Below are 13,575 nucleotides of genomic sequence, written 5' to 3'. Positions count from 1 at the left end.
TCTTCAAAAAGGTCAACCAGATAGGCCTCACTTGCCTCCTGCAAAGCACCAATAGCTGTTGTGCTCTGCAAACACTGGTCTGATTTGAAGTCCTGAGCAATTTCTCAAGCCAGACTGTGGAAGGGAAGTTTGTGATTCAGAAGTTCAGCAGACTTCCAGAAACAACTGATTTCATGGAGGGCCATAGTACCAGGCCTATAACAATGAGGTTTCTTCACCACTCCAGGAAAGGGTGCACTCTCGTATGCAGGCTTTGCAGTCAGTTGCTTCCTGGGTGCTTTGCCACCAGTTAATGTGCAGTCTGCTTTGTAGGAGCCACCATATAGCAACCTCCTTACTTAGTCCCCTTTTCCTTCACCTAGAGTTCAGTAAGCTAGAGACGGCACCAGCCTTGTAGAGTCACAGTGGGTCAGCAGAACAGGAGAAGTTGTGAAAACCTGTCATCTTTCTTTATTTTTGAGATGGGAGTTTTGCTCTGTCACCCAGGAATGCAGTGGGGGGGGATCTTGGCTCTCTGCAGCCTCCATTTCCCGGGTTCAAGTGACTCTCCTGCCTCAGCCTACCAAGTAGCTGGGATTACAGGTGTGCATCACCAGGCCTGGCTAATTTTTGTATTTTTAGTGGAGACCGGGTTTCATCACGTTGGCCAGGCTGGTCTCAAACTCCTGACCTCAAGTCATCCACCCACCTTGGTCTCCCAAAGTGCTGGGACTACAGGCATAAGCAAGTGTGCCAAGCCCTCTCTGTCATCTTTAAACCTTAAATCCTATTCCATAACTTTAGAAAAAACCTTGACTAAAAATCAAAATGGAGCCACCCATGCTTTGGGATGCTGAGGTGGGAGGACAGCTTGAGGCCAGGAGTTCAACATCAACCTGGGTAACATAGCAAGACCCCATCTAATTTAATTTTTTGTAGAGACAGGGTCTCACTATGTTGCCCAGGCTGGTCTCAAACTCCTAGCCTCAAGTGATCCTCTCAACCTGTTCTCACAAAGTGCTGGGATCACAGGTGTGAACCACCATGCACAGCCATTGCTGTAATCGTTTAAAAAAGTTAAATAGCTACTATAATTGGCTATCTCCACTTGGTATAGTTTGGCTATGTCCTCACCCAAGTTTTATCTTGAATTGTAGTTCCCGTAATTCCCACATATTGTAGGAGGAAACTGGTGGGAGACAACTGAATCATGGGGGCAGTTTCTCCCATACTGTTCTGGTGATAGTGAGTAAGTCTCACAAGATCTGATGGTTTTATAAGGGGAAACCCCTTTCACTTGGTTCCCTCATTCTCTCTTGCTGCCGCCATATAAGAAGTGCCTTTTGCCTTCCACCATGACTGTGAGGCCTCCCCAGCCATATGGAACTGTGAGCCCAGTAAACCTCTTTTTCCTTATAAATTAACTAGTCTCAGGTATGTCTTTATTAGCAGTGTGAAAACAGACTAATACAGTAAATTGGTACCAGAAGAGTGGGGTACTGCTTTACAGATACACAAAAATGTGGAACTGGGTAACAGGCAGAGGTTAGAACAGTTTGGAGGGCCAGAAGACAGGAAAATGTGGGAAAGTCTGGAACTTCCTAGAGACTTGTTGAATGGCTTTGACCAAATGCCGATAATGATATGGACAAGGAAATCCAGGGTGTGGTGGTTTCAGATGGAGATGAGAAACTTGTTGGGAGCTGGGGTAAAGGTGACTCTTGCTATATTTTAGCAGACTGGCAGCATTTTGTCCTTGAGCTAGAGATTTGTGGAACTTTGAACTTGAGGGAGATGATTTAGGGTATCCAGTGGAAGAAATTTCTAAGCAGCAAAGTATTCAAGACGTATGTGGGTGTTATTAAAAGGATTTGGTTTTAAAAGGGAAACAGAGCATAAAAGTTCAGAAAATTTGCAGCCTCCAAAGCCAAAGACAAACCCATTTTCAGAGGAGAAAATCAAGCCGGCTGCAGAAATTTGCATAAGTAACAAGCAGCCGAGTGTTAATCGCCAAGACAATGAGGAAAATGTCAGAGGTCTTCACAGTAGCCCCTCCCATCACAGGCCTGGAGGCTTAGGAGGGAAAAATAGTTTCACGGGCCAGGCTTGGGGACTTGGTGCTTCAGAGGGCGCAAGCCCCAAGCCTTGGCAGCTTCCATGTGGTGTTGAGCCTGCAGGTGCACAGAAGTCAAGAAATGTGCACCTGCAGGAGGTTTGGGAACCTCCATATAGATTTCAGAGGATGTATGGAAACAACTAGAAGTCCAGGCAGAAGTTAGATGCAGGGGCAGGGCTCTTATAGAGAACCTCTGCTAGGGCAGTGCAGAAGGGAAATGTGGGGTTGAAGCCTTACACAGAGTCCTCATTGGGGCACTGCCTAGTGGAGCTGGGAGAAGAGGGCCACCATCCTCCAAATCTCGCGATGGTATATTCACTGACAACCTGCACTGTGCACCTGGAAAAACCTCAGACACTCAACACCAGCATGTGAAAGCAGTTAGGAGGTAGACCGTACCCTGCAAAGCCACAAGGGCGTAGCTTCCCAAGACCATGGAAACCTACCATTTGCATCAGTGTGACCTGGATATGAGACATGTAGTCAAAAGAGATCATTTTGGAGCTTTTAAGATTTGACTGTCTTGCTGGATTTCAGACTTGCATGGGGCCTGTAGCCCCTTCAATTTGGCCAATTTATCCCATTTGGAAAGGGTGTATTTACCCAATGCCTGTATCCCCATTATATTTAGGAAGTAACTAACTTGCTTTTGATTTTACAGGTTCATAGGCGGAAGGGACTTGCCTTGTTTCAGATGAGCCTTTGGACTGTAGACTTTTGAGTTAATGCTGAAATGAGTTAAGACTTTGGGGGAATGTTGGAAAGGCATGATTGGTTTTCAAATGTGAGGACACGAGATCTGGGAGGGGCCGGGGCAGAATTATATGGTTTGGCTGTGTCTCCACCCAAATCTCATCTGGAATTATAGCTCCCAAAATTCTTACATGTTGTGGAAGGGAACCAGTGGGAGATAACTGAATCATGGGGGTGGTTTTACAACCATTAGATCTTTCACAGTGGTTCCCTCATTCTCTCTTGCCGCCACCATGTATGAAGCACCTTTCACCTTCCACCATGATTATGAGGCATCCCCAGCCACGTGGAACTATGAGTCCATTAAATCTCTTTTTCTTTATATATTACCCCGTCTTGGGTATGTCTTTATCAGCAACATGAAAACAAACTAATACACCATTAAATGGCTTCTAACAGTTGAAAACATAACACTAATGCCCAGGTATGAAGAAGTAAAGCACTTAAGCCTAATGGCACCTCAAAAACTGGAAAAAAATAATAGATTTTTAAAGAGGGAAAATAAATATAATCAAGCAGAAGCTCAATTTAGGATTCTCTATAAGTAGCATCAAGAAACAAAATGTTGATCAATGTGGGGATTGGGGGAAAGAAATTTTTTTAAAAACAAAGTGATTAATTTAGATAATTTAAGGAACTTTAAAATATTAAAAAGTTAACAGGCCTTGTAAATGCTTAAACTAGCTGAACTACATTAGTATACTATATAAATGATTTAAAGCTAAGTATTTTGTAGGAACGCCAACAGTAAGATGTTAAAAATGTGTACACTTTCTACTCTATGTTTTCTTTTTTTTTTTTTTGAGACGGAGTCTCGCTCTGTTGCCCAGGCTGGAGTGCAGTGGCACGATCTCAGCTCACTGTAACCTCCGCCCCTCCAGGTTTTTAAGCAATTCTCTGCCTCAGCCTCCAGAGTAGCTGGGATTACAGGCGCGTGCCACCATGCCCAGCTAATTTTTTTGTATTTTATTAGAGACGGGGTTTCACCATCTTGGCCAAGCTGGTCTTCAACTCCCGACCTCAAGTGATTTGCCTGCCTCAGCCTCCCAAAGTGCTGGGATTACAGGCATGAGCCACCATGTCCGGCTTACTCTATGTTTTCATATAAATTACCCTATAATACTCCTGCCCAATAGCATTCTTTTAGAAATGAAAAAAATTCTGCATTTCTGGTTAACTATGTACTTCTCTATGCTACTGCCCCTGGTAACCTCTTCTTATGTGTATTACTGCCTGTGACACAAGTATTTCTTTTTCTTTTATACTTTATCTTTTTCTGATCTAGCACAAGTCTTTTATATTCTTCAGGAAAAATGCTAAGCTTTGCAAAGAACAAGTCATTCTTTGGAAACTACCAAAATAATTATTTTAAGCAAATAGCATCAATAGATGCTCAAATTAAAAGATGAAAGTTTGATGTGCACTAATGAAGAAAAAACTAATAATTAGCATGTAGCTTCTTGATTAGTCAGCACCCCAAAATGGGTATTTTTTTAATCATCCCAATAATCAAATAATACATATTTATAGGTAAAATATGTAGACTTACATGAACATAACTATCTCATCTGTGAAATGAGGCTATTATTGACTAATATTAATAGATACATAGATGAATTTCATGAGATCAAGTGTTCTATGCTGTTTAATATAGTACCTGGTAGAGTAAGTGCTTAATAAATAAATACTGAGGATCATGAAGAGTATATTCAAAATCCAAGTAAGAGTGATTCTGCTTTAGGTTGGCACTGCTATTGTTCTATATCTATGTGGAGTAGTTTTTAAAAACCATCTTAATCCTGAAAGTAGTTCACTCCATCCTCATATATACAAATCTTTCTATACCACTGAATGATTTTATAAATAAAACACAGAAAAACAATCACAGCTTTGACATAAGAAATCACCAAAGGAGTAACAAAGACATTTTGAAATAAAAATGAAAGTTTTTAAACTTACTGACTGACTAAATCACATCCCATCTTAGAACCATCATCTGCTTCCTCTTCCATATCAGAATCCATTCCATTGTCACCTTATAAATGAAAGAAACTATTGAAAGCACACTTATAAAAACGTTAAAATGATGTAATCATTACATTAAAAAGTATAATCTTTAAAAGTTATGCAGATTAAAGAACTTTATACTGGGTCAAAATTTAAATTTTTAATTGCTTGTATTTAAAATAATTTTTTTCAATGCCTTAGGTATTTCTCATTGACATCTTTTTTTTTGTTTTGTTTTTTAAGACGGAGTCTTGCACTGTCACCAGGGCTGGTGTGCAGTGGCGCGACCTCGGCTCACTGCGAATTCCACCTCCTGGGTTCAAGCAATTCTCCTGCCTCAGCCTCCCGAGTAGCTGGGACTACAGGCGCCCGCCACCACACCCGGCTAATTTTTATATTTTTAGTAGAGACGGGGTTTCACTATGTTGGCCAGGCTGGTCTCAAACTCCTGACCTTGTGATCCGCCCGCCTCAGCCTCCCAAAGTGCTGGGATTACAGGCGTAAGCCATCGCGCCCGGCCTCATTGCCTTCTTTTTACCTATTATATAAATGTATACAGACAAGAAAATGTGTATATACACTTACACACTACATACATAAATATGTATCTATTTCCAGAGTTACAAAATGCCATCAATTTTACATTTAAAAATGAAGCAATCTCTCTGGAAACTAAAAGGCTCCAATTTTTGTTTCTTCTTCTGTCATGTTAAAGCTAAAATCCTTGCAAAGTTCCAAAAGGAAAAAAAACATGCCTGAAAATCCAAAATTCTAGAGGTGTAAGTATCACAAAGAGTAGTCATACTACAGGCAGACAAACAAATATTGGTAAATTGCATGGAAGTATTCTAACTCTACATCTGGGTCTTACTAGAGAGTAAACAGTATGCAATAAGTAACTAAACACTATAAAAAATCTAAAGCAGAAAACTAAAAAGATTTTAAGGGAAATTCTTTGCCTTTCCAATAATTAATTTTTTTACAGATTTTTGGTACTTTTTAAAATTTCATTTTATTATACTCTTACCTATATATACTTTATTTGGAAAAATGATATATTGTCTATTCTTGAAATGCTTTTCTGATATGTAAACTATATTTTTTAGTACAAACAGAAGTAAAAATACTCTTCAATGATAACGAAATTAAATATCCAAGTAGGAGAAAGAATACCTCAGGATTTATGCTGAATACAGTATTAATTAATAAGTTGCCAGAATGTAAAAATATGTATTCTTACCCTCAAGAATCTTCAAAATTTTTTTTTCAGACAGGAGCTCTAACTGTTCCTGGCATAGTTTTTTAATTTCTTCTATTGAACAGTTCTAAAGGAAATGACATTTTAAAAAATGCATTTATGTAACACAGCCCCAATGTAAACTGGAAAATTTCAATCATAAAAATTTAAGTTAGCAAAATCTTACAATAAAATAAATTAAAGCCTCAAGTAGATTCACATCTTCTCCTGGGATGAAATCTGAAAAACTGCCAGTTAATATGTGAACACTGTAGATTCGATGGGAATGCATAAAGCTGTATTTATTATCAAAGAACAAACTAAAGAGTGAGACAGTTTCCCAGCTATTCTTAAGCAATCTATTTACGTTAAGTAATTATTCTAAAGGTTTAAAATATTAAAGTCTTGTATCTTTAGATATATGATCTCGGGCTTGAGTGTCCAAGGTCAATTTCTACAATTGTAAAACTAGAACAACAAATATTTCCCTAAATAATTTTCAAAAATAATCAAATAAAAACACTTGTGAATCTAATGAAATATAAACTATTATTAACCATTACTGTTTGTTGTTACACAGCAGCATATTGTGACATTATTTCTTAAAGCACCAGAAAGATTATATGTCCAATTTAGTTACCATCATTCCCTGCATTTAACAGAATTATCTCCACAGGGTCAATAAATTTCTTGCCTAAACATTTTATCTTGGCAAATTTTTAAATATACAAGGCTGTTTATGGTTGTTTATTTTACAAAATCTTTTCAAGTAGCTTGTTTTAGATGCAAACATCCAATTAAAAACTGCATTAAGGCCAGGCACGATGGCTCACACCTGTAATCCCAACACTTTGGGAGGCCAAGGTGGGAGGATCACGAGGTCAGGAGTTCAAGACCAGCCTGGCCAACATGGTGAAACCCCGTCTCCATTAAAAATCCAAAAATTAGCTGGGCGTGGTGGTGCGTGCCTGTAATCCCAGCTACTCAGGAGGCTGAGGCAAGAGAATTGCTTGAACCCGGGAGGCAGAGATTGCAGTGGGCCGAGATCACGCCACTGCACTCCAGCCTGGGCGACAGAGCAAGACTCTGTCTCAAAAAAAAACAAACAAAAAAACGCATTAAGTAAAACAAACAATTGTGACAAAGAACGTTGTATTTCTATGTATGTATCTAGTGTGATGTGTAATGAAGTACCTTTAACACATCAGGAAGCATCTTCTGTAACTTCTTCTCTCCTATAATACAGAAGCACTGCTGAAGCATTTCTTTTTTGTCTGATATATAGAAACTAACTGGTTTCAATGACACAGTCAGGTCCAGTCCACCTTCTTCAAGGTCACTGTGCTCTGCCAAGAATAATTCTTTTTCCAAAGTTGGCAAAATATATTTGGTTTCCTAAAGTTAAAAGAATAAAGAACCATTAAACAATACTATTTAAAATATAAAGAATATGTACATGCCATCATACATTTTCATTTAATAAATTCTTCTTCATCAAAAATTCCCAAATTCTTTGCACATTTCTCTAAAACCATAGGAGAGAATATTTGTTTAATATTCTTTGATTTTCCTCTCCATACTGCAATTAACTCAAGGAGTAGCTATAAAGGGAAGAGATACTTAGGATACACAAACAAAAGTATACTAAATATTGAATAATTTCTTAAAGTTTTAGACTTTTGAAGAATTAGGATTTTCCCCTAAAAGGCCATTCACCCAAAAGCTCTATGTATGCATAATCATTGTACTTAAATTCATATAAATAAATTGAAGTAAAAATGTCACAAATCACAAATATACAGAAAAGTAACATACTTACCAGGAGCTATCATCATTTTTAAAACTTACATAATCATAGTCAAAGTAACCAAGTAATTTCAGTAATTTAAGATATTTCTGTCCATTTTACTTTCTGTCTCCCTACTCTATCCAGTCTCTTCAAATCTACTGCCGTAGTTTTGTTCCAAACTACCAAAATTTTTTGCCTACGTTATACCAATAGCCATTGAATGGGACTCCCTGCATCTAATCTGAGGTCTCTTTGTTTTGGACACTGTTAGCAGAATGGATTTTATAAAATGTATATGTACTCATCCTTCTTGTTTCAAACCCTTCAACGAATTCCCATTGCTCTTAAGGTAATATGGCCTACCTGACCTTCATGCTCATTCTTTGTGTTTAGAACACAATCTTCTTTGAATTACTCGACTGTAACCTATTCTCCTTCCTTCACCTCATACAGGCAGGGCTTTGGCGTACCATTTTCCTATGACAGTCTTTCTTCTTTCCTTTCTCTATCACACTATATTCACAAGATTAACAAATTCAGATACTTCGGACAATTCAACAGTCACCTCCTCTGGAAAATCTTCCCTGACCACAGAGGTCAGATAGTTGTTTACAAAGCAGTTTTAAAATAGGTCAATTTTAAAGAACACTATGATAATTAGACTGAAAAAGTAAAAGAATCAGCACTTGTTCTAACAGCTTACAATGAAATAATGTAGAGAAACTGGAATCCTCACACACTGTTAGCAGGAATATAAAATTGTGCAGCTACTTTGGAAGCTAATTTGGCAGTACCTCAAAAAGTTACCGTATGACCCAGCATTTTCATTCCTAGATATATACCCAAGAGAAATGTAATGATATGTCTACACAAAAACTTACTTGTTCTTAACAGCATGACTCATAATAGCCAAAAAGCAAAACAACACAAATGTCCATCAAGTGATAAATGGAAAAATGACATGTTGTATAGCGGTACCTACACATATGTGGTACATATGTACAGCTATACAAAAACAAAACAAAATGTGATATAGCAGTCATAAAAAGGCATGAATCTGTGATACAAAGGAATGAACCCTATGTGCTACAACATGGATGAATCTTGAAAACATTATGCTAAGTAAAAGATGCCAGACACAAAACACCACATATTATATAAGCTAAAAGTTACACATAAGGTTGCTTTCTGGAGTGATGAAAATATTTTAAAACTGACTAGGCAGGGCACAGTGACTCAGCCTGTAATCCCAGCACTTTGGGAGGCCGAGGTGAGCAGATCACCTGAGGTCAGGAGTTCAAGACCAGCCTGGCCAACATGGTGAAACCCCGTCTCTAATAAAAACAGAAAAATTAGCCGGGCAGGTGGCGGGTGCCTGTAATCCCAGCCACTTGGGAGGCTGAGGCAGGAGAACTGCTTGAACCCAGCAGTCTGAGATTGCAGTGAGCCGAGATGGCACCACTGTACTCCAGCCTGGGAAACAAGAGGGAAACTCTATCTCAAAAAAACAAAAACAAAAACAAAAACAAAAAAATTGACTGTAGTGATGGTTGTACAACTCTATGAATATATGCAAAATCACTTAACTGTACATGTGAAATGGGTGAATTGTATGGTATGTCAACTATATTTCAATAAAGTTCTTCCCCCAAAAATAGGGAACTCAGCGGGGCAAGGTGGCTCATGCCTGTAATCCCAGCACTTTGAGAGGCCGAAGCGGGCAGATCACCAGGTCAGGAGATCTAGACCATCCTAGCTAACACGGTGAAACCCCGTCTCCACTAAAAATACAGAAACATTAGCTGGGCGCGGTGGCGGGCGTCTGTAGTCCCAGCTACTCGGGAGGCTGAGGCAGGAGAATGGCGTGAACCGGAGAGGCGGCACTTACAGTGAGCTGAGAGCGCCACTGCACTCCAGCCTGGGCGACAGAGCAAGACTCCGTCTCAAAAAATAAAAATAAAAACAAAAATTAAAAAAATAAAATAAGGAACTCAATACACAACAGATATAATGGCACTCTCTAAAGTTTGAAATGTTATCTACAAGCCTAATATGCAATGACCTTTTCTTCAAAAATACATTAATTTTTCATTAGAAAATGGGTTTAGTTCTGTACGCAAATGTTTTCAATATTCAACTGACCAATGTTGTTGGTCTCCCCATTACAACGGAGTGTTAGAACTAGGGAAACTGGCCAGGCGCGGTGGCTCACGCCTGTAATCCCAGCACTCTGGGAGGCTGAGATGGGTGGATCACCTGAGGTCAGGAGTTCAAGACCAGCCTGGCCAACATGGTGAAACCCCACCTCTGTTAAAAATACAAAAATTAGCTGGCCATGGTGGCGGGTACATGTAATCCCAGCTACTCAGGAGGCTAAGCCAGGAGAATTACCTGAACCCGGGAGGCAGAGGTTGCAGTGGGCTGAGATGGTGCCTCTCACTGCACTCCAGCCTAGGCGACACAGTGAGACTCCACCTCAAAAAAAAAAAAAAAAAAAAGGAAACTATTTAAAATAAGAATGGTGATATGCAACACTGAATCTAGAAGGGGTGGGAAAACTGAATAGATCTATATTAAATAATTTTTTAAAGACTGTTTTAAAAAATCACCCTAAAAATCTCCACTAGACCCAGATACTTCTGACAAATATTTGAGAAGAAAATACAAACCATTCTAGAACACACCAAAAAAACACAAAGCTTCCTAATTCAATCCATTACAAAAATAAAAACTACAGACTGATCTAATTTAGAAACACATACATAAAAGTAAAAACACTGATTTCCAGCCAAGTACAACAAACCAAACAGAACTTGTCCCAAGACTCCAAAGACTGTTCAACATCAACTAACTTATCAATAAATTACAGTATCTGATTAAAGGAGAAAAAGTACGTGATCATCTCAACAGAATACCAGAAAACCACCTGATAAAATCTCTACATAAAGAGAAACTGTACTCTACGAAAGAGAAAAATGAGCAGAGGATATATGTACAGAAAATTACACGAGAAGGAATCAAATGGCAAATAAAAATATTAAAATGTTCAATCTCACTAATCAGGAAAATAAAAATTAAAACAAACACAATATTAATTTGACCCATTAGTCTGGCATTTTTTTAAAAAAAAAATGGTTATCAAAAGCTAGTTAAGAATTTCAGAAATAGGTATTCTTATATATGTACTGTTTGCACTATAAATCTGTAAAGTCTCATTTGGAAAGCATTTGGCGGCATTCACCAAGTTTTTAACAGCACAAACTTTGACCCAGGAACTTCAGTGCTGACACTCTCTCCCAACATAACTCTTGTATAAGATATATACATAAAGGTGTTCGTAGTCACAATACAAAAAAAACCTGCAAACCTAAATACCAAAAAAAATAATAAAATACCAGGCAGTCACTAAAAATAACAAACCACGTATATATGAAGCCTATCACAACAATGCAGGTACTCAACAGCGGGAATAACACAACACAGCTTAAATGTAGCAACTTAAATACACATATCTGACGAGGAGTGATTAAAAGAGGCCGCGTATCAAAATATTAATGGAGGGGCAAGAAGGACTTAACGCTTTCCCTTTATTTCTGCATTGAATGAATTTAAATTACATTGTTTTGAAACAAATTACGAACTTTTTTAAAACGGCGTTCTCTTGATAGATTGGTGGCGTATAAAGAACATGGCCTTTGTAGTCAGATATTTGGATTCAAACCTAGGAGCTATTAACAAACTCTGTGACTGTGGGTAAAGTTTCTTAACTTCCTCGGGCCTCAATTTTCTCATCAGTAATGTGGAGTAAACCACATCTATGAAAAGATGAAGACGAAGGGAGAACTGTTTGGCTTGCAAGGGAAATGAAGGCTAGCTTCCAACTCATATTCTTCTGGGAGACTGAAACCATAGGAGTGGAAGGAGCCAAGAGTATTAAAAAAAAAAAAAAGATGATCAGGAAATCCAGAAACCTGACGTTCAAGATTCAAGACACGGATGGGAGTGTGGGGCTCACCAGGACTTAGGTAGGAACATGAACCTCAAGCACGGACGACCTTGGGATCGCCGCGCTAGCAGTGAGCTCCAGCCGGCGCCCCATCCCTCTGGTAGCCCGACTTCTTCCGAAAAAGCAGCAGCTCCGGGAAGCGGCCAGAGGGGCGCGCACGCACCTGCTGCAGGGAGCCCGAGACGCTGGAAGAGTCGGTACTCCTCCGCTTCCGGCGCTCACTACGCTCCACGCTGCTCCCGCCCCAGCAGCTGCCGCCGCTCCCACCGCCGGTGACACTTCCACTAAAGCTGGCGTTCCCACAGCAGCTGACGCTCCCGCAGCCCCCGACGCTCCCGCAGCCGCTAGTGCTTCCACTGCCGCCGCTGGCCAAGGCGGGTACGATGTCCGGGGCCGCGAGCGCCGCAGCAGCCTCCTGACTGCTACGTTTGCGCCGTTTCTCCCGGGAGGACTTTTTCCCCGTCATGATCCCTCTGCTGCAACCATCGGAGGAAAGTCCGCTGCCTGGTGTGACCGAAACCCGACTCCCGCGGCAGTGGGCGGCAGGCACTGGCGTCGCAGGTTATGCGTCACTTCCGTCCGTGACACAGAACGTGGTGAAGCGTTATGGGCCAGGGTGGCGGAGGGGTTGCTAGAATCAGTTGCGCTTCCTCCTCCGGTTGCTGAGGTCGGTTGGAGTGTGTAGCGGGTAGCCTGTCTAGTCAGTTTTTGTTTTGTTTTGTTTTGTTTTTATACCTCCACAAAGCATAGAAGGTGGAACTTACGTCCTTTTACCTTCGAAACTTTTTAGTGTTAGTGTTTGTCAATTTACAGTAAGGTTGAAGTATAGTTGTTGATTCTCCATTTCCGTTTACCTCCAAATCTTAAGATATTAACAACGCTGTAACAATAAAGAGAACCTAGGGAAAAGTTGTTGCATCTCCTTTTCGTCATTACCTGGGCAAATTATGTATTTCTTGCGTAGAGTCTAACATGGACAAGTAAAGAGCTTGAGTTCATTTTTAAAATTGAAAATGGGTCAAAGCTTTATGAGATTTTATGAGTGGATGTAATCTAAACAGAAGGCAGATTTTGAGGAAAGGGAGCTAGAACACTTAAAAAGTGAACCAAGGTCTTTGCCGTTTCAGCAGGGGCCTTTAGCCACTGAGGGAAAAACGTAGAGCCTGGGGCAAAACTAGCTGAGTGGTAGTAATTCTGTGCCTTTCCCTGGGGTAAGAAGCAATTAAAGAAGCTTCCCTTCACTTTGTCTCCTATTTGTCTCAGTCATTCAGCAACTACTTAAGTGCCTAAAACAAACCAGCCTAGGGTTAATAACTAGGAATACTTCCAGCCCTAGGAAAACTGTCGAGCCCCAGGCCCCACTCTTAAATTGGTCTTCTAAGGTAAATGCTGGGACTCAGCCCAGTGTGTTCCCAGGGGTTCCATTAAGTATCACACTCATTAAGAGTCATATCTGAAAGGATTGAGAGTGTTGTGTTCACAGATGGGAAAAATACATAAAATTAATAACATGTTACATTTATAAACCTGTTATGAATTGTGTCCCTGAAACCATCGTCATAATTTTAATAAAACTAAATTGCTATAATTTTTTTTTTTTGAGACTGAGTTTCACTCTTGTTGCCCAGGCTGGAGTACAATGCGCGATCCCAGCTCACAGTAACCTCCGCCTCCCGTGTTCAAGCGAT

General features: G+C 39.9%; 1 protein-coding gene across 2 annotated transcripts in view; it reads right to left on the bottom strand.

The window, feature by feature from the left end:
* CAAP1 (caspase activity and apoptosis inhibitor 1) overlaps positions 1 to 12,793 on the bottom strand; it is a 53,255-nt gene extending 40,462 nt beyond the window's left edge. Inside the window, exons 1-4 of one of the 2 annotated variants that reach the window (XM_025360671.1) lie at positions 12,051 to 12,793; positions 7,287 to 7,487; positions 6,096 to 6,180; positions 4,808 to 4,883 (exon numbers count right to left, since the gene is read on the bottom strand). In XM_025360671.1, the coding sequence (XP_025216456.1) occupies positions 4,808 to 4,883; positions 6,096 to 6,180; positions 7,287 to 7,487; positions 12,051 to 12,353 (665 nt within the window). In that variant the 5' untranslated portion in view covers positions 12,354 to 12,793. Of the gene's footprint in view, positions 1 to 4,807; positions 4,884 to 6,095; positions 6,181 to 7,286; positions 7,488 to 11,896 lie in introns of both variants that reach the window. The other variant, XM_025360672.1, reaches the window with a different exon arrangement.
* Between the last annotated feature and the right edge of the window lie 782 nt (positions 12,794 to 13,575).

Source organism: Theropithecus gelada, chromosome 15 (assembly GCF_003255815.1).
Source record: "Theropithecus gelada isolate Dixy chromosome 15, Tgel_1.0, whole genome shotgun sequence".
Classification (NCBI taxonomy): Eukaryota; Metazoa; Chordata; class Mammalia; order Primates; family Cercopithecidae; genus Theropithecus; species Theropithecus gelada.
This window is presented reverse-complemented; position numbering and strand designations above follow the sequence as displayed.